The sequence below is a fragment of the Hippopotamus amphibius genome, chromosome 4, assembly GCF_030028045.1.
Source record: "Hippopotamus amphibius kiboko isolate mHipAmp2 chromosome 4, mHipAmp2.hap2, whole genome shotgun sequence".
NCBI lineage: Eukaryota > Metazoa > Chordata > Mammalia > Artiodactyla > Hippopotamidae > Hippopotamus > Hippopotamus amphibius.
Genome location: NC_080189.1, coordinates 117375499 through 117400269, shown reverse-complemented (window position 1 = coordinate 117400269; position 24771 = coordinate 117375499). Strand labels below are relative to the sequence as shown.

General features: G+C 38.6%; 1 protein-coding gene across 9 annotated transcripts in view; it reads left to right on the top strand.

Moving 5' to 3' along the window:
• Positions 1–4090: 4090 nt before the first annotated feature.
• Positions 4091–24771, top strand: part of ANKRD26 (ankyrin repeat domain containing 26) — a 74188-nt gene continuing 53507 nt past the window's right edge. For 6 of the 9 annotated variants that reach the window (XM_057732817.1, XM_057732813.1, XM_057732816.1 and 3 more), the window contains exons 1-10: positions 4091–4480; positions 7199–7313; positions 7476–7649; positions 11251–11357; positions 12635–12772; positions 14961–15031; positions 19331–19367; positions 20832–20904; positions 21806–21866; positions 21956–22155. In XM_057732817.1, the coding sequence (XP_057588800.1) occupies positions 4251–4480; positions 7199–7313; positions 7476–7649; positions 11251–11357; positions 12635–12772; positions 14961–15031; positions 19331–19367; positions 20832–20904; positions 21806–21866; positions 21956–22155 (1206 nt within the window). In that variant the 5' untranslated portion in view covers positions 4091–4250. The remainder of the gene's footprint in view (positions 4481–7198; positions 7314–7475; positions 7650–11250; positions 11358–12634; positions 12773–14960; positions 15032–19330; positions 19368–20831; positions 20905–21805; positions 21867–21955; positions 22156–24771) is intronic. The other 3 variants (XM_057732814.1, XM_057732821.1, XM_057732820.1) reach the window with 1 other exon arrangement.

Sequence of the window (24771 nt, the reverse complement as noted above, 5' to 3'; positions counted from 1 at the left end):
TTTGTTAATTATTCATGTTAATACTTTAACTATATTTGCATTTATACTAAATTCTTAATTTTTTTTGGTGGCCGCACTGCACAGCTTGTGGGATCTTAGTTCCTTGACCAGGGGTTGGTCCTGAGCCCCAGCAGTGAAAGTGCCGAGTCTTAACCACTGGTCCGCCAGGGAATGCCCTACACTAAATTTTTTGGTGACAAATTTTATGTGGCCAAAGGTATTGATATTTTCTAACTTCCATTGTTTTTGTTTGAAAAAATCTAAAACTTATAAATAATACCACTCATCCATATTTTCTTCTAAAATATTTAATGGTTTCATTAAAAAGACTAACTTTTACTAATCGAGTTTATTTTGGTGTATATGTTGAGATGTGTAGTTAACTTCTTATCACTAATTGATTTTTCTCAAACCATTTATTAATAATCCATATTCTCTTTGATATGTATGGTTTCTGTTATGTTAATAAGTTCTCACCTCTTACTGTTTTCCAATAATATGCTTATTCTTCTGTAGGCTAGTATTTAATAGTTATATTTTTATATTTACTAATTATATAATGTAATAGAATTTATCTTTTCTTTAAACACATTTAAAGCTATTTTCTTATTTTAACTAGAAACAAGTCACTTTATGTCTATGCAAAAGCAACATATATTTATTGCTGAAAAGTCAGAAAACATAAATAAGAAAATAAATATGAAACAAGGAAGACCTTAGTAGTGAGAGTGGATGTAGGTATGCCTCACTCTCCTAACACTGGGTCCCCCACATGCAAGGTTCTGAGGGGTGATGCTAAGCTTTTGTCCTACCTCCTTCCCCTCTTAGAAACCACTTGGGTCCCAGGTTGGACACTGAGCCACCTAATTTGTCTCCAGTGAAAAAAGTTTGGCGACAAAGGGTTTGGCCATAACAACTCTCTTGGCATCAACTCCCTATAAAACTAAGAGGTCCGATGGCATAAGTTCTGGAGCAAACAAAAACGGCTTAAGACTTTATGAAGTAGAGATGCCACCCATTTTTCTTGTAGATGGAAATGCATTCGTGACTGACTGTAGGCATGAGAAAATAAGCTCAGTACCAACAGCTGCTTTCTCCTCATAGGAAGCAAAGCCCCTTGTGGGAAGGACTAAAGTAGGCACGCTGCCAGATGATGATCCATCCCTCACAATGCTGGGGGTCAGGGACATGGGGCTTAGTCTGGACTCCAATGGGGAGAAGTATGGAAGTAAACCAGCTGAAATTTTAACTTGCATTCCTAATGAGTTTCAGTGTTTGAGAGTTACAAAGAAAACTTACAAATGCCCCAGTCTGCCTACAGAATCTCAGGAGTCACAGATGGTGTCTGCTTTGGCTAGGTGGCGAAGGTAGGGAGAGGATGAAAATTTTTTCCAGCTATAAACTGCTACGATAATACTTACCTGGTGGCGCAGTGGTTAAGAATCTGCCTGCTAATGCAGGGGACATGGGTTCAATCCCTGGTCCGGGAAGATCCCACATGCCACAGAGCAACTAGGCCCATGTGCCACAACTACTGAGCCCGTGCACCACAACTAATGAGCCTGGGGGATACGGTGGAGACAAACAGAGGACAAAAGGTAATTTTCTGGTAGGGCTATTGTAGAAAGCAAATGCTTGGTGATTGGAGTTGAAACCAGTCACACACATCAAAACCATTTCATCTAGCTAAGCTGGATAGTCCTGAGAAGTGTTTTTTTGTTTTTATTTTTGTTCATTGCCCTTTCACCAGTGAAGACACTATCCTGGAAACAGCCATCCCTTCAATAGGGACCCTGCCTCTCTCCAGAGCTCTTCAGTGCACTCCAGCAGCAATTTCTGCTGAAGTTCTAGACACTTGGCTTCTGAATCACTAATTCCAAACAATTTGTTGTCATATCATTCAACCTACAAAGCACAAAATGGCATTAAATGGCCTCTGAAGAATAAGTACCAAAATTAATATCTGTGCATTTGTCTTGCTGTAACATATGGCTGCCAAACTTTCAAATTTTGCTGGTACATCTTGTGCAATGGTGGTATGTTACTTTTTAATTTGGTTAATCAAAATTCTGAAAATCATTAACATGATTTTGATCTTGAAATCATTAACAAATGTAATAGGAACCTGGTGAGTTTTGGGTTAGCTGGTTTTGTGTTAACTGTTGTCGTGAGCCTGCTTCTGCTTCTGTCTGTTTCACCCACAATACCAGGTTTGGTCCAATTGTATTGTAACTGTATAATTACAGTAATTGTATAATTACTGGATCAAGCACTACATTAAAAGGAGTATCTGTATACAGTCTCCTGCTTATACCAGTACAGAGTCAACCTATTTTGTTTTATTCCTAAGAAATGGAACAAAGATGGAAACACACAAACTGCAGATAAAGATGGAAGCACGGGAAAAGATTAAAGTTTGGGAAATTTTAAAGAATATGGAACAAGTACAAAACATAAGAGGCTTCATAAAAATTAAGATGATTAGATTCCACAAGGTCACTATGATGATTAGACTTAGGAGTGGAAAGCAGATTTGGGTGGATAGAGCAAAGGAGCAAAGAGACTATTAAGAGGAAACACAAAAGTAGATGTCTCTATTAGTTAACTAATTACTAAAAATTTTGGCTAACAGGATTTTAGGGAAATTTACCTGTACTGGTTTTTTAAATTTGTAGCAATGATCTTATACTTCAATAAAAACAGCCCATCTTGTTTGCATTCTACTCGATTTTTTTTCATCTGCATACTATTCTTCAATATTACATCTTTCTGGTGAAATATATACCAACCCGTTTGTGCCTTTCCTTAAGTACCACCAGAAACTGTCAACTCTTTCTCCTGTTACAAAATTAGCTTAAAAAAGTTCCTCACTCTGGTTGTCAAAAGAATACACAGATATCAATAATCATTTACAAATTATAATGAATAATATACCATCACAATAAAAAAGTAGAAAAAAGCCCAGATATAAACATATCAAGTGGTGTAAATATATCCAGGATTTACATAAGGAAAAAAGCTACTAAAGGCTAATGAAAGACATAAAATAAGACAAACTGAGAGACAGAACATGTTCCTGGATACACTGATACAAGAGACTGATTCTCAAAGTTAATTCTCTTAATCTAATTACAATCAAAATCTCACTAAGAACTCTCCTTAACTTGGCATAGTGCTTTAAAATCTATCTCAAATAATGCAGAGGTAAACATTTCCAAGAGAATACCGAAAAGGAATAATAAGGAGGGGAATTTTGGACCTGTAAGAGATATTTATATTTTATATACTACTGATGCTAGAAGAAGCCGACCATTCGGTGGAACAGAATGGAAAACCCAGAAACAGAAAAAAATCCGAAAATTAAATGTAAGATTAAGTGGTATTTTTAACTAGGTGAGAAAAGATGGACTATTTGGGACAAGTGAATAACCATTTTTTAAAAAGTTCTCAAATGTTACACCATGCTCCGAAATAAATCTTCGATTAAAGATTTAATTGGGGGAAAATAAAAGCAAAAACTAAAAGTGAAGAAAATGTGTAGACGAAAGGCTGGGCTACAGGGGAGGGTCAGGGGGCATGCAGAAACGCGTTTTCATTTCATCTGGAAAACCCACGTTGGTTTCTCCTAAGTTTGCACTTGATTACACCTGCTGCCATAATCTCTGGAACCATGAAAACAGCTTTCTGTAGTGACATCTGCTAAATTCCATGGAGACCGGCTGGGGCCCAGAGGGATGTGAAAAGTAATAAACTGAGGAATAAGGAGATTTAGAGAGTTTTTTTTTTTAGGGGAGCTCTCTGGGGGACGAGGCCTTCAGCATCCTGAAGCTCCACGCCACTCTAGCCCCAGTCGCAAGGGAAGACCCCTTTCTCACGCGCGATTCTAACTTTTACAAACATCCCCAAACTCTCAGCCAACTCACCAACGTTTGAAAGGAACGCCGCTGCGCACAAGCAATCGCAGAGATTTGAGACGCCTGGGCCTTGCACATGCGCACTAGGCACTCTGGCTGTCCGGGCCTCTGTGCGCACGCGCAGGGACGCCTTCTTCCGAGGGGCGCACGCGCAGTGTTTAGCGGTATCGCTTGGTTACGGTTATCCTGGGCTGAAGGATTGGAATCCGCCGAGCTTCCCGGCTGGGATGTTGTGGCGAGACCGCGTTGGCTTATCTGTAGCGCTGCTGTTGGGCTCAGGGGACGGTGAGGAGCCGAAGGGGGGGTGAGGTGTGTTTGAAGCCTGGAGGCTCTACGATGAAGAAGATTTTTGGCTTCGGGAGTAAGAAGGGCGGGTCGCCCTTGGGCTCCTCCACCGGACCGCGGAGAGAGAGCCGTGACAAAGTCGGCTCCCTGCCCGGGTACCACATCCGAGACAAGGACCTCGGGAAGATCCACAGAGCTGCCAGCGTGGGCAACGTAGCCAAAGTGCAGCAGATTCTGCTGCTCAGGAAGAATGGCTTGAACGACAAGGACAAGATGAACAGGTAACCGGGGCGGGCCTGGGAGGGGCCCCTCCTGTCAGTTTCCCCTCCGAGGCTCGCGGACGCCTGTGTGGGGTCCAGCGTCCCGCAGACTTTGTAGGCAGCAAAGCTAAAGCCTTAGCTGGTTTTGGGCCCGCTCATAATTCCTCTTATACTGACAGTTTTAAAGTCGTCTAACTGAATGTCAGTAACCACAGAAATGAAATTAAGCATGAACAGCATCTTATTTTTATTTATTTATTTATTTATTTATTTTAAGAACTTTTATTGAGATACAGTTAACAGACAATAAACAGCATATATTTAGAGTGTACAATTTGGTATCCCAATCTCCCAGTTTATTCCCCCCCAACCCTCCCCGCTTTCCCCACTTGGTGTCCATATGTTTGTTCTCTACATCTGTGTCTCTATTTCTGCCTTGCAAACCGGTTGATAGGTACCATTTTTTATAGTTCACATATATATGTTAATATACGAAATTTGTTTTTCTCTTTCTGACTCACTTCACTCTGTATGACAGTCTCTAGGTCCATCCATGTCTCTACAAATGTCCCAGTTTCATTGCTTTTTACAGCTGAGTAATATTCCATTGTATATATGTACCACATCTTTTTTATCCATTCGTCTGTTGATGGACATTTAGGTTGAACAGCATCTTATTTTTAAGTACACATTTTTAAACCATCATATTACATATTACAGAAGAGTGTATAATGAGAAAAATAATTCCCACAACAGATCAACTTCTGGACTAAAAAGTCTTCGGATACAATCCAATATCCGTTTTATATCAATGTACACCTATGCATATATAGTCTTTACTGAGGGACCTTAGAAAGCAGCTTTGAAGTGGCAAGATGGCTGTGTCCCTGAATAGGAAGACTCATTTTCTTACAATGTATGGTCTTCCCGTATTTAAGCCGAATAAACATATCGTGGTTTTAACAATTTTGAATTACACATGCTTGCTTTCTTTGTTGTGATGAAATTAATAGTTTTGTATAGTAGGCAAAGATTTGCCCTTCTAGATATCAAAATGTGCTGTAAGTTCCCACAAATTATTTGTGTACTAACAACTGAAAAGACAGATAAGTGAATGGAACAGAATAGAAAATGCCCAAACTTCCAAATATATGTAAGACTTTAGAACTTGAACTGATGATGTTTCATATTACAAGGAAAAGATAAGTTGTTTGTAAATGGTGGAGAAATAACCTGGTAACTATTTAGAGAAAAGTAACTAGATTTTTATCGCACAAAAATAAGTTTCAGATGGAGTACAGACCAAAATTTTTAAATACACAAAGTGAGAAAAGTACCAGAAGAAAACACAGATTCCTATTTATACATTTTTTTTGTACTGACAAAGACCTTCCTCAGAATGACTTCAAACGCAAGAATTCTGGAGGTTGATTAAACAACATAAAGAAATTATAATTGGAAAATAAGATTAACAAAGTAAAAGACAATGCACTTTTAAAATATTGACAGCATATTTGTATCAGACAAAAAATACGTCTTCATTTTACAGAGAAGTCTTTGAAATCATTAAGGGAAAAAACCTCTAATTTGAAATTGGGCAGAGTACTTTTTTGCATATCTATAAGTGACCAATGGGTATAGGAAAAAATATTTAGCATTTCTGATAAGAAAAGGAATATAAGTTGAAGAAGAATGAGAAACCATTTTCCCTTTGCAAAGTTTGTAAAGATGAATAACAGTGATGAGAAATTTTTTAAAATGTTGCCAACTCACAGTTATAAAGAACAAACCAGTGGTTACCAGTGGGAAGAGGGAAGGGGGAAGGGGCAGCATAAGTGGTAAAGGATTAAGAGGTCCAAACTATTAGGTATAAAATAAGCTACAAGGTTATATTGTATGACACGGAAATACAGCCAATATTTAAATAATAACTATACATGGAGTATGACCTTTAAAAATTGTGAATCACTATGTTGTACGCCTGTAACATCCAATATTATACATCACCTGTACTCAATTTAAAAGAAAGCAATCTTAGACAAAAAGACATTACGATAATTAGACCAACAGGCAAAATGAGAAACAAGCAAAAAATGCTACCAGTTATAATAAATGTAAGACATTGTGAATAATAAATTTCATTCCAATGTCAGAGATGTTAAAATGTTGGGGAAATGAGCATATTAGAATCATTGAAGTACAGTGTTCTCTCTACTCCTCGAAACATATCTGCAAAGCAAGTATAACATCCTTTTACTTACTTGACATGTTGTCCTTGTAAAATAGTAGTAATAGTAGTGACTATGATACCGTTACGTAACAATTGTTGAGCTGTTGTCTGTGCGAGGAGCTGTTCTAAACCCTTTGCGTGGATTCTCATTTAAGCATCACAGTGATGTCCTGTGAGAGAACTGCTACTCTGTTCCCATTTTGTTGATGAGAAAGTTGAGGCACAGAAAGGCTAAGCGACAGCTAATAAGTAACAGAGTTAAAGTCAAATTCAAACCCAGGATGAGCTGAATCTCAAGGTCATGCTCTTTGTATTCAGATAGATTGTCCTTTCATTAACGTGGAGAGTAAGAAGAGCTAATAAATGTTGTTCTTTCTCCAGAAGAAATCTAAATATTTGTTTTAAAGGGATAGGAATAGCATACTATTGAATGTTTTCAATTACGTGAACAATTTTAAGTTTTGAAATAGTATACTGCAGTTTCCTAAAGGCTCCTCTCTCTTTCATAGGACTGCTCTCCATTTGGCCTGTGCCAATGGCCATCCGGCGGTGGTAACCCTCCTGGTGGAGAGAAAATGCCATCTTAACCTCTGTGACAATGAAAACAGGACAGCACTGGTGAAGGTATGGAGTAGCCAACCATGTCAACAGGGGATAAATTTGATTTAATTCCTTAGCATAAAAATGAATTTATCTCATTTAAATATAGTGAATTGGTGAACCTTGTGGAATGTTTACTTTGAATTCCTAGAACTTACAGTCTGTTTCTTGGCATAACCCTGACAGGCCGTACAGTGTCAGGAAGAGGAGTGTGCGGCTATTCTGCTGGAACATGGTGCCGACCCAAATGTCGTGGACGCCAGTGGCAACACTGCTCTCCACTATGCTGCCTCTTATCAGGATGTTTCACTTGCAGCAAAGCTGCTTTCATACAACGCCAATATTGAAGCCAGGAACAAGGTATAGCTCAGCCAACTTTATTTACAAAATATTTCTAATGTGTGTGTGGGGGGGGGTGGTTTGTTGTTTTTTGTTTTTTCTTAGCTACAGGTGTTGTTTTTATAATAAGTGTACTGAATAGTATCCATCAGGCCTTGTTACCGTGGAAACAAATCCAAAGCCAAATCAGGGGGCTGGAGGAAGGCGGTGCTCACAGAAAGGGCAAAGCTCTGTCTCCTAGCTACCCTTCTACCCCAGAAGGAAAATCTTCCCATTAGGAAGTGCCTGGGAGTGGGTGGTAGGCTCAGAGCCCACAGAAGATGAATGCCTGGGGAGAGTGAAATGACAGTGGGGGTTGGCTGCTTGCAGGGGCTCAGGGAATGGGTGCCGCTAGGGATGGGTGGGAGCAGGAATGGGGAGCAGGAATGAGGCCCAGGACCCAGTAGGGGGAGCTGGGTGAGTGCAGGCGGGCAGGGGAGGCAGCAGGCCATGGTCCTGAGCCCTCCAGGACCCCAGGTTCTAAGATCAGGGCAAATGGGTCAGGTCATGTTTAACAAGGGCGTTTGTTCACTTGTGCTGGTGGCCCCTTGGCCCGCCATGTACACCTTAGGGTCTTCCACGCTCAGCCTCGGGCAGCTTCTCAGTGGGGTTGTAGCTGTGTGTGGGGAGCAGGTGATGGCAAAGCTGGTCCTCCTGTTTCTCCTTCAGGACCCACATTACCTCCAGCCGCTGCAACCCCACCAGGAACTCCCTCTGCTGACATAGGGTTAATTTTACTTATTTGGAAGTTCAAGCTTTCCCGGAGTGAAAATATTTTGAAATAACTTAATTGTCTAAGATTTCACTTTAAATCATGCTATTTCTAAAGAAGCATTAGAGGGTAAAGCTTTCTTTCATGCGTTTATGGCAGATATTTGTGAAAACACTGCCTTTGTTACAGGTAAAATTTTTTTTTCCAAATATTCCCCCCCCCTTCAAATTTTTTTTCGGATTAGTGTAAAACAATACAGAAAAGCCAAATTTGCCTTGGAAATAGGCTTTGTCTTAAAACTCAAACAAAACAAAAACATTTTACAACATACCAGAAATCTTGCTGCTGTTGCCAGGTTTCGATTTTATAAAAAAATGGTTTATGTGAAAATGATTTCTCTGTCATTGCCCAAGGCATGAGAGGGAGAAAGGGAAGGGAAAAGGAGCGAGCAGTTGAAATATTCAGGCCAGTTTGGAAATTTAGCACTTGGGAAATGCCAAGAAGAGGTTTTTGGTTTTTTCCTTTCAGCTTATGTATTTAGGCAAGATGTTTTTCAGTTTTCAGGGAAAATAACTCTTATTTTGGGGAAGAGAGTGAATTGTAAACTTGCCTAGCGATCAATTTTAGGAGCACTCGGAGGAAATCAGACTGGTAGTGCACAGGTGGTGATTAAGTGGGAAATAAGAGAGAGCAACGCATAATTAACTGACATATTATCCTATTTTGGCAGAAACAACCACTTAGATAAGAGTCTAGACTCTGCTTGCAAATCTAGAATGTCTTGATGGGAAGTAAGAGGCTTATAAATAATGAGATCGAGTTGCATTCTGAATTTACTAGTCCCTGTTCTACCGCTCTTTACCCAGGAAAATTAAATGCAGTTTTGGTGATTCTTATCTCTTATACTTTTCATTTTTTATTCATACCCTCAAATGAGAGAAGGAATTGGCCATGTGAGTAAGAGATGAGAGTGACGTGGGTGCCGCACTGATTCTCGGCTAGAATTGTGCTAGTGAACCACAGTCACCTGGGAGAACGTATAAAAAATGGACAAGCCTAGGCTCTCCCCTGAAGATTTTGATTGAATAAATTTAGGAAGGCGTGGATGTGTGTATTTAGAAATATTTTCTTGAGATTCTGATACAACCCTTGGATAAGAACAATGGAACAGATAGGTGTAATTTATAAATTCACAGATCTCAGAAGTAAGAAATCTCTAGAAGAGATGGAGTTTGATAGATGCTACTTCCATCAACTCCCTCCTTTCCAACAATATTAGCCTGACTTTTATCTTTCTCTACCTCTGTGATTGGGAAGGTGAAAGGAATATTACTGACAATATCTATTGGCTTGAAGAGTAACTTCTTTTTCCTTCCAACTACTAATCATTCACTGGCACTCAGGGAGTCTTTAGCAGTTTGCTCACGGTGAGTCATTTAAAGAGAATGTGACCCTTTAAGTACTTTGCACCTTTTGTTGTCATCCAGGTCATTAGGTCAACAGATGTGTATTACAAACAGGGTTTTCCTGGCTGCAGTAATAGCAGATCATGAACCTTGTTTTGGTGAAAGCTGCATGACAGACTTGCAGTGTGTCTGTTAGATTCGCTGAGCCCTGGCATAAGCAAAGGGAAAGCTTTAAACATCAAGACCCATGAAGTTAGTAACAGTGCAGATGGGAATTATTTTAATAATTTCGTTTCAGCAGTCTTATGAACTAATAATCCATTTGATTAACAATCTGGGAGAATTATAGAAATTATAGTTTTAACTGGCATTGGAAACATTCTTGAAGTGGGTATTACAAGGCTTAATAGCAATTTTTATTACATGTAGGGACCCACTTTTTTGGTAAAACACGATACTAAAGAAAGGAAAGGTTTTACATACAAATATTTACTTTATACCCACTGGTTTGGAAACACTCACAGCAAACATAAAAACACAAGTGGGCTATAGACTAAACGTGGCCCGTGGGTGTGTTTAGTTTCCCTCCACAAATTGAGTCAACATTTAAAAGTTAGGGGATTCATGCAGAAATCTGCCTTTCAAACTTCCCTTAAAGAATCAAATTTGGTCCCCCTTGAGCCCATCCTACTGTTTGGTCTGCCGTGCAGAGGCTGCCCCTTCTGAATGGGGCGTGTTCTCCAATTTGTTGGCCTCACCTGGCATCTTCACTTATTTGGGTCACCTACTTTGCCTCCATAAGCATTTGTGTTTCCAATTCGTGTACCATAGTTTGTTTTGATAAATATTTCAAAATTTTAAAGACAGTCTAATTTATAATCTATTTCATATTTTAAAAGAATCTCTTAAGAATGGGATTGAATTTTTCAAATTAGAATTTATAAGTAGGTTCTTTTGAAAACCTTTTTTTTTTACATGTTCATGTAAAGACTCATATTCCCATTGGAGTGTCTGTCAACCTTACGGGGTTAATCCCGGTTATCCTTGGATAGGTTATGCATGTTGCCGACAGTATTATATCTTTCTTCTCAGCATTGACCCTAAAATATGCAATTGATTTAGTAGCTAAATGACTATCTCTGGAGGAGTGTTTAGAGTGGTAATAGAGTGATAAAATAACTACAGTATAGCTGATAAATACTGTGATAGAAACAAAGATCCTTGGAACCAGTAAATGTTGGAAGTGAGTTTTAGAGAATGACTTTGCAGTTCATCTTTTGAAGAGGTAGAGGAGGAGCATTTTAAAGAGAAGGAAGGAGCACAAGGGGGTGGGAAGGAAGGGGCTCCCTTTTATTTACTTTCTCTATTATGTTGAAGTTCAGAGAATCTATTGTAAGTTTTAAAATTCAGTTTAGAAATATACAGCTTTGTACATTGTATATAAATTGTTTTTACTGTTTTGCAGGATGACCTGACTCCCCTTTTACTTGCTGTAAGTGAAAACAACGAGCAGATGGTGGAATTTTTAGTAAAGAAAGAAGCAAATATACATGCAGTTGATAAGACAAAAAGGTACAGCAGTTTGTTCTTTTTCTTTTTAAAAATCTTTGTGCTGTTCTAGAGTGGTAACGGAAGGTTACATTAAAAAGAAGATTAATTTATAACCAATACATCATCATTAGGTCAAAAAGCAATTATTCTGACTGGGTATCATGAAAAATAATATATATAGCAGGATTCATATTCCTTTATAATATTGACTGATGTCATTTGCAACCTGATTGTTTTTTCGGTCATATGATCTGATAATGGCTAACGAATTTCACATTAGTTTTATTTTAAAAAGTATGGACTCTTTAATTTACCTAATGACGCAGCATTGAATTTCTTAATTCTTTTATAATAATTTTTTAACCTCTACTTTGAATATATTTTTCCTTACGATGCATATTTAACATAAAGGAGTTGGTTTGTGTCTTTTGAATGACTCTTTGCTTTAAATTACTTTCTTTGAAGAATACTGATGTTATAATCACTGAGTGACCATTAATCACTATTACCAGACACTATGGGCTCATCAGTTTTTGTCCTTTTTCATTTCTAGTACATTTTTATTTTTTTATTTTTAATTGATCAGGGTAGAAGGAAGAAAGGTAGCTTTAATTGGATAAACTTTCCTTTAATGAAGACAAGTCATTGGTGGGTGATAAAGAGGAAAGTGAGGAGCTTTAGATTCAGGCTGGGTTTAATTCCTGGCTTTCCTACTTGTTAGGGGTATGGCCTTGGGAACATTACTCATTATCAGCAAATACGTTTCTTGATAGGAAAAGGAGGATAGTAATCTATCCTTTAAGGGTGGTTGTGTAAGGAAGATGACATATGTAGTGTTTCATTTAGAGCCTGGCTCATGTTATCAGCATCCTTCACTGCAACCATGACTTTTTATTTCCATTATTATTAATATTATTGTTTTAAGCCTGCAAATAGCTTTTCCTTAACCTGACCTCTAGCTGATTTTGAAGTATACTATATCAGACTAAGGAAGATATGGGGAATTCTTCCTTTAAATACTCACCTGCTTCAGATAAGTGACCTCAGCATGCTTTCTTGTCCATCAAGGACTATAAATTAGCAGCTTCTACGATGTGCTATCCAAGTGGGACAGGAGGCTTCTATTTTGTCCCTTCGTTTTAGCCTCGGAGGTGATTTACAAAGATGAACACATGAACATGTAAATGGTCAGTTCTACACAAATAGGCAAGATATTAACTTGGTAAAGCATATCAATTAGCTATTTAAGTAAGTTAACTAAACTTCCTAAAGGTGAAGTTTTCTCTCTGTTATTTTAGAACAGCCCTCATACTTGCTGTAAATTATGACTCAACAGATATAGTCAGGCTTCTCCTTCAGCAAGGTGTTGATGTCTATTCTCAAGATATCTATGGATGGACTGCAGAAGAATATGCTCTTATTAGTGGTTTTAAGATGTAAGTGTTTACATTAAAATGCCAGTTATCACTCAACTGCGGTTAAAAATCATTTAACTGTTACCTGTTACGTGACAGGTGAGAGTTCTGGTTTGGTGCAGGCAGTTTGGGAATGGCGGAGTTTCCATCATCAGCTGGAAACCAGGCAAAAGGCCAGACCCATTAGATGCAGCAGCGGGCACAGGATTCTTTATCTCAGGACTTTAAAACCTTTATCCTTAGGGGTCCTAACATTATCCATTTCATTCCAAGTGTAACTCCTAGGCATGGGGTACAAAGAGTGTCACAGCTCTGATTTTTCTAGCTAGTTATTTGGGTCTTGAAATGTTTAGTTCAGCAGAAAATCCTGAATATTCCCTTGGGGACTTTCTTCTGTATTCTCCCTCTTGGATTTTCCAAGAACCTAAGGGATTCCCTAAGATCAAAGAGACAGTCCTCTTCTGTAAGAAATTTGGAGGGGAGAAAGGGCATTCTCATCGTTGTGTTGATTGCATTGATTCTGTTGCTGCAGCCTTGCTATTAAAACTGGTCTTAACAGGGTCACCTTGGCAGCTGGGTCTGGAATCTGGGTGTTGCTCTGTAAAGACCTTTAATGAAATCATGTTAAAAGAAAAAAAGAAAAAAGAAACAACCACTGCAGTTGGGTCATGATTGACCTTTGCTGCCAGGATGCCCTTGCTGATCCAGGTTCCTCAGTCTCCATGGTGATACACACTTAGACTTCAAAGTGGCAGCTTTTTTAGTTCTCACGCATATGCCTGTAGCTCAACCAGTGTTCCAAAGCACCTGGGCCTCCTAGCTTTAGCCGCACATACATTCCCCTCCTCACTCGAAAGCCTTATGTGGAGCCCACATCTTAGCCCGGATCTTCATGATGAGTTCCCCTTTGAGGCTCTTATCTGGCTTTTCTGCTAGCAGATGTCAGTGGGGATCATTTTAGGCTGTCAGGGAGGTTCAAATGCTGCTGCAGGGAGAGAGCAGACTTTCCTTTCTCCTTTGTTAAGACTGGAGCCTCAAGGCTGCTTTATATCCTGTGGGGCACCATTTCTTCGGTCGTGTAAGGCCCCATATCATCCTTCCCAGAGCAGTGGCTGCCGGCTTGCCTCAGATTCCGCAGTTAAGGTTGGCCCCTCAAGTGATCTCTTTTCCATAATAATGAAAATCTCCCAGATGATTTACATCTGCCTCAACCTTCAAAATATTTTCAGATTCTGCCTCAGGAAGAAGCCATTCACCAGAAATCCCTGAGTCTCAAGTAGGTTAGTTGGCATTAGGAGAGGTAAGCCCCGTCCAGGACTTAGTATCCACTGTAGAAGTAAGGTTATGTCTTCTGAGTGAATTGCAGATGAACATGGAGATTAAGCATCATTCCAAGAAAGATCTGCTGGCTCAGAGCTTGAGCAGGTAGAGAAGGAGTAGTAGTGGTCCAAGCCAGGTCTGGACTTGGATTCACTTTCTGCTCTTGATGTGATTAGCTGCAGTAATGGGGGACAATTATGTTATCTAATTTAATGAGGTCATATATTTATAAGTAAATTTAGTTACAAATTATATAATAGCTGAGAGTCCCTAAATTACAAACCACAAGGAAAGAACAGCTAATCACCGTAATTAGTGACATTTTCCTGAAAACTACAGCATTAGAATATTAAACCTGTGAAAAAACACACACGTTGGGTTTTATTTGGGATTCCAAAATAGTTCCAGCAATAAAGTTCAAGAACAAATTATTCCATTCTTTCACTATTTCTCTAAACATTTTTGGGGTGTATTATCTCACTAAATCCTCTTCATACCCTTGTGAAATAAGGCAGTAAGATCCCAGTTTTATAGGGGAAGACTTTGAACTGAAGAGAAGCAACTTTTCCAGGAACAAACAGCTGTTGGTTATAGAGCTAGGATTTCTGAGTTCTAGATACTTTTCATATATCAAGCTAACTCTAGTTAATTTGCTGAGCTATACTGCCCTCAGTTCATGACTACTTCACCTACCTTTTTCCTTTCTCCTTTAATTACATGCTAAATAAAAGTTTGTAGAACTTACAAACTTGAAATGTATGGGACAATTGCAGTTTAGATATTAGCTCTGACATTGTCCGAAATAATCTAAGAATTTAATATAACTGGTTATTGTTTTTCATGTTAGTGTTAAAATAGTAATATTATTTATCACATGTTTAATACATAGGAGTCACCAACTGATTTCTGAATATAAAGAAGAAAAGAGACCTAAAACTCCATCTCAAAGTAGCAACCCAGGTAAGACATCTGATAGTGAAGTACTCTTGGTGATCCTACCATAAAGTAACAGTGAGGAAGTTTTAATAATGAAAGAGCAGTGGAAAAAAAACAGTGTGTAAATTGTGTGTGTATTTTTATTTTTTAAAGTAATTTCTTCATAGTCTAGTATTCAGAATTAGGAAGTTAATTGTAGGTAATTTAAAATCGGAGACAGTATTGTCTGAAAAGAAATCTGTGTATTCAATCATGGTCCCTAAAATCCCATATTGTATCTTCCTGTAAATAAGAAGAAAGAGTTTTAAGTTAGTATGTTGTATGTTTCCTCTATAATCACATTATAACAAATTGGACTTCTTATAAAAATGGAACTTAATTTTTACAACAAATGGATTGCATTTGGTAAATGAATATTAGTTATTGTGTAGTGATTAGTCTCACTAAAAAAAGTTACCATCTTTAAAACTTGGGAACTCAGTAGTACCTTCCTAGTACTATAAACAAATGGCAAACAATAAGAACTGCAAAGCTGAGCCAGTGTGCAGCATACTAATAAGAGCTTATTTTTGAAAGATAGCTACCTATAGGACAGAAGTCAGGAAAGCAATGCCTGGTTGAGATGCACCGGTTATTTTGCTTATTGTTATACCTACGAGGTCTCACTATTACCGACCTCATTCCTCACAAGTCCGGACAGGGTGAGATAGGCTGACTTCTTTAGAACCGGGTGATTTCTTCCATATGTTGGACAATTGTTGTGACACTATAATTTTTTTAGAATAAGATGCTCTGTTGCCATCAGTGAAAGGATTATCATAATAAATATTCAAATAGCCCAACTTGGGACTCAGCAAATTCTAATAAAAGCACAGCAATACTTCGCATTAACAAAAACACTGCTGGGTTCCCTAGTTGTGGCCCCTAGTGCGCTGTACAATCTGTATGAGGACACCTTTAACTTGGTAGACCTCTGTCCATTAAAGAAGTTCTGTAGGTTGTTTTTACGTGTTGGAAGAGATACAGAGATGAAACAGAGCTTTGCTCTTCAAAGCTCTATTATGACTATTATGAGATAACATAATAGTTATAATAGAATAGAGTTGTCCCTGATTAATTTCTGAATTTTTTAAAACAGAATTTTCAAAGAAAACATCCTTATTTATTTGTAAATTTGTCCATTTAAGAAGTAACTATGAAGTATCGTTTAGGTACTAAGCACTATTTTGATGTCACAGGATGCAAACATTTTAAAAACACAGTCTTTGCCCTCTAGGAGCTTGTTATTATAATTATCATTTTTATTATTTACTATACTTTATTCTGTGCTTACTATGTTCCAAAGCCCACTAGGAGTTTATAAATTGTCTTTATGTGTTTTTTTAATTGGTGTTTCATATGTGCCCAGTATTTTAAGTCCATGGTGAGGAATTAGAGTTTTTAAAAAGCAAGTGGACCTTAAGGTCAGTATGCAGAGTGAGGAGAAGTTTGCCGGCTAAAGAGGCAAAAGGACAGTGTTTGGCAGGAGGAAGATCTATCAAGATTACATGTTTAGCAGAAAGAACAGCAGTGCAAAGGCTAAGATGTACCAGTGAACTTGGCAGGATTTATGAGCTGTTCAGTTTCACTGGTGCAAAAAGAGTGCTGTGGGGATGGTTAGAAAAGAAGACTTGCAGTGGGGCTGGAGAAAAGTAGGACAGGCACTGGGCTCCAAAAGGGGACAAAGGGAAGGTCTCCTGGGGACAATCTGAGTCACATACTGCAGGGATCCTCCTCAAGGAATTTGACTACCAGCCAGTGACAAAAAGATGTCAATGGAATTACAAAGCCCTTAACTGAAGGCTGGGGGTCTTGAGATGCAGGGAAGTAGCATTGTTCCACATAGATCAGTTTCTTTGTTCATCTGAATGTACTAAATAAAACTCTCATTCAAAATAAATATTAAAAAGGAAAAACAAAAAAGTAGGAGAGAATTTACAGGTGGTGGTGATGTTGCAAAATTTTTTAAATGAAAATTTCAAGGAGGGAGTATCAGTTATATCAAGTAAAATTACTGAGAAGAAAGTTGGATTTAACTCTTAAAAGCTCTTTGGTAACCTTTTCATAAGGACAATTTAAGAGTCATAACGTCTACTTTTTACATGAGCAGTACTTCTGATGTCCCAATATGGAAAAATCATCACATCTACCAAGGTCCTACCTAACTTTTTCATAACAGCGGCAGCTGCCCACGCAGGATCAGGGGAAAAGATCTGGCCTGGTGAATACACTTGCCAGCGTTTTCCCAGAGTTGTCAAAACCTGGGAGTGGGACTTCCCTTGTGGTTTAGTGGTTAAGATTCCTTGCTTCCACTGCAGGGGGCGTGGGTTCAATCCTTGCTCCGGGAACTAAGATCCTGCATGCCTCGCTGTGCGGCCCACAAGAACAAAAACAAAAACCTGGGATTCAAGTGTGAGGAATTAAACCCTGCTTAGTTGGAGAAAATTAACTGATCTTTCCATTTTCTGTCTAGGAACTGTCATGCTATAAAACATGTTATCAGTCATCAGAATTTTTTGTTTTTATTCTGGTTAAGATAGGATGGTTGTTTGTTTTAATTATTTTCCGACGGACTGTTTCATCTATCCCTTTTATGCCTTTATGCAAATGGATATAGAAATCCAGGGATTTCCAAGGAAAATATCAAGAAAAACGAATTCAAGGAAGGTTATTCTGTGAAATAACCTGACTGTAATTACACATAACACATCAACCCAAATAATACAGATTTCATGTAAATAGTGCAACTGTTAGAGAGGTTCCCCAAACCACACCAGGTTGGGCTCTTCCGTAGCGCTCCCAGGACTCAGCACGTGGTGGCATTCATGCTTGTGGTTTATTACAGTGGAAGAGTACAGCAAAATCAGCAAAGGGAAAGGGTGCAGGAAACCAGGCGCAAGGCTGCAGGAGTCCTCTCCCCCAGGACTGCATGTGCTCCATTCCTCCAGCGTCAGGTTATGACAACACGTGTGAAGTGCTGTCCAGCAGTACCAGAGTGCCTCCCTCTCCCCCCCCCACCCCTTCCTCCTCTTCCTTCCTTTTTTTGTTCATCAGCTTAGGATCTGATGGCATATGCCTTACAAGCTGAGAAAGCATGATTTCTATAAACATTTGCCACATAATGGGGAGGGTTGAGAAAAATGACCTCCCTCACTACTACACGGCACTGACTCTTTGGACCATCCTGCTCTATGTGGTGGGTCCAGATAGACTCTCGAGCAGTGGAAGGAGACAATTGCAAGAGATGATACTTTTTTTTTAAAAATTATTTATTTATTTATGGCTGCGTTGGGTCTTCGTTGCTGCATGTGGGCTTCCTCTAGTTGCTGAGAGCGGGGGCTACTCTGTTACAGTGCGCTTCTTGAAGCGGTGGCTTCTCTTTTTGTGGAGCACAGGCTCTAGGCTCTCGGGCTTCAGTAGTTGTGGCTTGTGGGCTCTAGAGCACAGGCTCAGTAGTTGTGGCATATGGGCTTAGTTGCTCCGCGGCATGTGGGATGTTCCCAGACCAGGCATAGAACTTGTGTCCCCTGCATTGGCAGGTGAATTCTTAACCACAACGCCACCAGGGAAGTCCCTTGAGATTATAATTTTAGAATATATAGATGTATTTAAAACAAAAAAATTTCAACTTCTCCATCCTCACTGCCAGTTGACCCCCTTTGCCCATTTGCCCTCCCGCACCTCCCTTTCAGGAGGTTATCCTTTATAAAACTGGAATTAAAATCTTTTCATGCTCATCTCGCAGTTGGAAATGGGGCCAGAAAGAGTTTGTTTCCTGCATTTTGCCGTGCTCTAAAGGACAGGGCCTGTAGACCAGGCTTCCTTGTGATTGGGTGTTTTCACCCTGAGCTGAAGAGCTGGAGAAGTTGTGTTATGTCACGGCAGAATCCGTGTGTTCTCTAGTCACTGCTGTGAGTGATGGAGGTCCAGAAATATCATGCTGTTTAAGTTTCCTGTTGTCAGGTGAGGGTACTGATTCTGCCAATGGTATCATTATCCGTCAGTCTCACAGTCTGATTAGGGTTGTGGTTGTTGTGACCACTTCACTTTTAGGTATCAAATTTTGATAAATACCGTTCTTTTTTTTGCACCTGATAAATATAAAGGAGAGGAGGTGGTTCTTAGGCATGGCTTGCCCAGCAGTGGTATAATCAATACTCACTCCAGTGTAGCCTCCAACTGTGGTTCCAAAGGAATACTTTTTAATAAAGCATCAGCCTTACACATTGAATAGTCTGCATTTCTTTATTGTTGATTTAAAATGTGTTTTACTTTTTTCTTTAGTAGTGGACAAGAGTTCTGAAGACGACTCTTTAAGCAGGTAGGATTTTATGGATATTTAAAACTTGTGTGTTTAACCAAGGGAACATGGAGGAAAGAAACTAATGTTTGTTGAGTGTTCTGCTTTGGGTTAGACGCTGTATTATGTGCTTAACGTTTGTTACCTCATAGAGTCATCACATCAGCTTTGCAAAGTAGCTGTGTTATAACCTACTTTTAGTTAATTAGGCACCTGTGGCTCAGGGAGGCTGATTAATTGATCCATGATTCCATAGTCAGCAAGTAACTGACCTGTGATCTGTATCCTGCCTGGCTCCCAGATCCACTCTCTTGTCCCTCAGCAGAGATTGATAAGTACCCGTGTAGCACTGGGGTCGAGATACAGACCCAAATCAGATCAACTCAGAAAGTCAAATCAGTATTAACACTGATTTAGAGTTTTCCTGAGAAGCCTGATTAGCCCAAGCCTTTGTCCTGAGATATTTGACGATTGCAGTGGTAACTAGTACCTTGTTTTTACCATTAATGTGTTAGGGAAGATCTCAGGTAGTTGTGGCCGCAGAACCATAGGGTTTTACATAAGCAAGACCAAATTAGTCAGGTCTTCTTAGGTATAATGATATCTACTCTCCTTAAGATGAATTCCTTTTCTATAAGAGAAGAGTATCTACATGTAGACCATGTTATATTAAATTCAGCATTTACGTGGAGTATCTTTTTGAATTTTTGTAAATTTATTTATTTATTTATTGGCTGCGTTGGGTCTTTGGGTCCTCTTTGCTGCACACGGGCTTTCCCTAGTTGCGGCAAGTGGGGGCTGCTCTTCGTAGTGGTGCATAGGCTTCTCATCGCGGTGGCTTCTCTTGTTGTGGAGCACCAGCTCTAGGCGCTCGGGCTTCAGTAGTTGTGGCTCATGGGCTCTAGAGCACAGGCTTAGTAGTTGTGGCACACAGGCTTAGTGGCTCCTCAGTACGTGGGATCTTCCTGGAGCAGGGATCGAACCCATGTCCCCTGCATTGGCAGGCGGATTCTTAACCACTGCACCACCAGGGAAGTCCGAGACTGCCATTTTTGAGGGACACAGATTAGTCTTTGAACCGGGGACAGACAGTGGAGGAAGAACAGGGTATCTTTCTACTTTGTTTTAGGCCATCAGGTTTGTTCCAGTTCAGGTAAACAAAAGTTATATTACCCATTAATTGGGTTTTCAGTTCAGCTTTTAGGACTTTTGGTGAAAACATATTATTCTCAGTATATTGGCTGTTACTGTTTGTTATGGGAGCTAAGAATGGGTCTTAACTAGATATTTCATAGATTGGGAGAGATGGAAGCAGAAATAGGTAACTAAAAGCTTTACTAAAACAGAGGCCACATTTTAATTATGTCAAGAAACATCCTATAATATATAGATAACGAAGCATTCACTTGATTTTCTTGTTTTGTTTTGCTTTTTTGTTTAAAGAAATGAAGTCACTCATTTGTGTTGTATATTTTTGCTCTGAAGGTTTTCTGACAAACCCGGTGCTGATGATTCATGGCCTACATCAGATGGTGAAGACTTTGATTTTGATACCAAGGTAAAGTGCTCTCTTGTGAAATTAGTTTTCCTGCTCTGAATTTACTTCTGTGTAGTATTAACGTTTAAAATTTAGCAGTGGTCTGCCTCTTATTGTTTTATGTTTGTAATGGAAAGTTGGTCAGAGCAAACCATTTTATAAAGATATGACTAGTTGAATTTTTTTTTTACTTTGGTAAGTACTGAAGGTGGGGGCTGAATTAAAAACAGGCTGGGAAATATATAGTGACAGGAAGTTGTATTGGGAAAACCTTTCCCACAATGGAGGAAATATGAAATTTGGTCAAGGATAAGGATTCTTTTTGTGACCTTCAAACCATACTGACCATTCTTTTTGTGACTTTTAAACCATATAGGACTGATGCCTAAATGAAATCTTTAGCGGATACAGTTACTTATGGTAGTAATCATGGAATTTTCCTGGGGCCTTTCAGTTCCAAAACTATATAGCGTATATCATGTAGTTTTTTTTCCCTTGGACAATTTTTATTTTTGTATCGCAGAGTTGTTAGGAAAGAGCTTTTTTTTCCTCCGCTTCTGTCTCTGGTCCTGCATTAAGACTGAAATAATAGTTGAAATTTTAGAAATTAAGAAATTAAACTTCTGTTTCTCAAAATCCATATTGCAAAGGGATTTCACTGTGTTTTCTAAGGCATTCCATTAAGAGTATATTCGGGGAATTTCCTGGTGGTCCAGTGGTTAGGACTCTGAGCTCTCACTGCCAAGGACCAGGTTCAATCCCTGGTCAGGGAATTAAGATCCCGCAAGCGACGCAGGGTCTTAGTTCCCCAACCAGGAACTGAACCCATGCTCCCTGCAGAGGAAGCAAGGAGTATGAACTACTGGATTGCCAGGGAATTCCCAGTACTTCTTATTCTTAAAGCTCTTATTTTCTTCTATAGAATGTCCTGAAACCAAGCTTAACAAAACTAATGAGTGCTTCTCAGCAATCCAAGAAAAACAGTAAGTTATTTGAAGACTGTCCTTCTTGTGTTATACACTGATTTGAAATTACAGATGTTCTCATGTACTCTACCTTGTTTTCACTGTAGTAGAAGCAAAATGTGGCATTGTGAGACCAGAGAGTAGAACCTTCTTTGAGGACAGTAATTCTGATAGTGAAAATGAAGATGTGGCTGAAACCTTTCCCAAACCACCAGTCAGAGTCCAAGGCTTCTCTCATCCTGCCTTCCCATCACCTGAACCTCTTCCAAAACCTCTCAAGTCTTTAGCAGGCCTTGGTCTTACAAAGGTAAGCTGTTTTGGTCTGTTTTTAACAATTTTCCCTGTGCTTTTTCACATACCATGCCCCTGATTCTTATGATGATGAAAGGATCCCACAGAGAAATGCAAGTCCTCAAGATCACGATAGAAAACAGTGTGATAAGAGCGATGTACTTGCAGGATTGACATCTATAAACGGTGGTGGCAGTGAACCATTCTGAAGTACGCCATTACGAAAGGAAAGAATGAGAAAGCAACTGGAAGGAACGGCTAGATGAATACGAAGATGGGCAGGGGGATGACGGGAAAGAATTCTTTTAAGAAGGACAGGATGGGTATAACAACTGAATGAGGGTCAAGATGAGAGATATTATTGTACAGACACAGCAGAAGCAGTGGGGTTAAGTGAGACCAGGAATTCTATATTATAAAACATGATAGAAATTATTTCAAATTCAAATTAAGAAGAGAAAGTCAGGTCATGAAAAAAAATGCGCATACTCTTTTGAATGACATATAGCTGATTTTTATGAAGAATTGAAAGAAGATTTGATCATTCCTTTTTTGTTGTTGTTGAAGTTGATTGTTGTTTAAATTGTTGATTTACAATATTGTGTTAGTTTCAAGTGTATAGCAAAGTGACTTAGTTATACATATGCATGTATATATCTATATTCTTTTTTTTCAGTTCTTTTCCATTATAGTTTATTACAAGGTATTGAATATAGTTCCCTGTGGAAGTTTTAATTTGAAGTTATTTCTTTTTAAAAAAATCCTCACTTTTAAATTAATAAAGTGATGTCTTATATTTAATCTAGCAAAACCTTTGTTCATAGATGATGCAAGATGAGCTCTGTTTTAGGCCTTGTCAGATTTATTATGAATTAAGAATTTTTGGCCCTTCTGTTTCTTGTGGTTTCTAACTTACTGTTTGGTATATACTTAACTTACTTAACTAATTTATCTTACTGTTTGGTATAATCCTGGTACGTGTTTTAGATTTTCTTTTGAGAATAAAGAGAGAGGAAATAAGCATTTTATCTAGCCTTTTCACTAAGATTATGATTTCTAATTATGCAAATAAGATTCTTAATCTCTGTTCATAAATGAGAAAATTCTAAGCTGCAACAGTTTTTAAGAGAAAAATACACAAATTTTTTTTTTTTTGGAGAAATTCTGATTTATCTTTTCCTAATAATATCTGCACATAGTGGGCACATACACGCACATCAAATGAATGAAATCACAATTTATGATTTTATTCTAATATAAACTACTTGTTATTGTAAAATCATAAGGAAGGAAAAATTACCAACAGAGTATACAAAATTACCTCTGGAAGATAATTTTTTACTTTTTAAAATATCTCCAGCAATAGGTACATTTCTTGTTATTCTTGAGAGACTTTGTTAACATGAGTATTTATAGTTGTTAAACTAGCATGTAAATTCTTTGTACATGTTAAACTAACATGTAAATTCTTTTATATCTAAAACTCAGAAATCCTGGTGACTTGATTTTTTAGTCCGCTTGTTCTTCCCTCATGTGAATATCGGTCCTGTTTGTTAATCATAGATGTATTTGAAAACTTAAATCTCCAACTTGGATAATCATAGTTTTACTACTTTTTTTATATATACTAGATCATTTCTCCAATCTTTAACTGCCATTCTATGAGGCGTAAATAGGAAGAGTCATCAGTGTGCTGTTCACAGGGGAATAAGAAAACCATGTGAATTTTAAAATAGGGTTTTATATATTTCTTTCTTACATCATAGTGGTAGTTAAAAATGCCTCTTAATTCCATAATCACATAAGGATTTCTCTTCTACATTTTAAAGCTTGTCTTTTAAGATTAATTTTTATTGTATTGTATTGTATTGTATTTTTTATTGAGATGATCCAACATTAGAAGCAATTTTTAAAAATTAATTAATTTATTTGTTGGCTGCGTTGGGTCTTCATTACTGCACACGGGCTTTCTCTAGTTGTGGCCAGTGGGGGCTACTCTTCACTGTGGTGCTCGGGCTTCTCATTGTGGTGGCTTCTCTTGTTGCGGAGCAGGAGCTCTAGGCATGCAGGCTTCAGTAATTGTGGCCTGTGGGCTCAGCAGTTGTGGCTCGCAAGCTCTAGAGCACAGGCTCAGTTGTGGTGCACAGGTTTAGTGGCTCCACGGCATGTGGGATCTTCCCAGCCCAGGGATTGAACCTGTGTCCCCTGCATTGACAGAAGGATTCTTTTTGTTTGTTTGTTTTTGTTTTTTTATAGACGCATGCTCCGTTTGCAGTGTTTGTTCTTTATGGCTTTGGGTGAGTCACTTGCCCTTCTGTGGTCTCAGTATTTTCTGTTTTTTGTTTTTTGTTTTAAGAACTTTTATTGAGATACAATTGACATACAATAAAGTGCATATATTTAAAGTGTATAATTTGATATTTTTTTCTTATTAGTAATGTATATATGGCAATCCCAATCTCCCAATTCATCCCCCACCCCCTCGCTTTCCCCACTTGGTGCCCATATGCTTGTTCTCTGTATCTGTGTCTCTCTCAGCAAATGGATTCTTAACCACTGTGCCACCGGGGAAGTCCTAAGATTAATTTTTAAAAAGGAATCTTCTTGTAACCTCTTGAGTTAGTGTTTTACA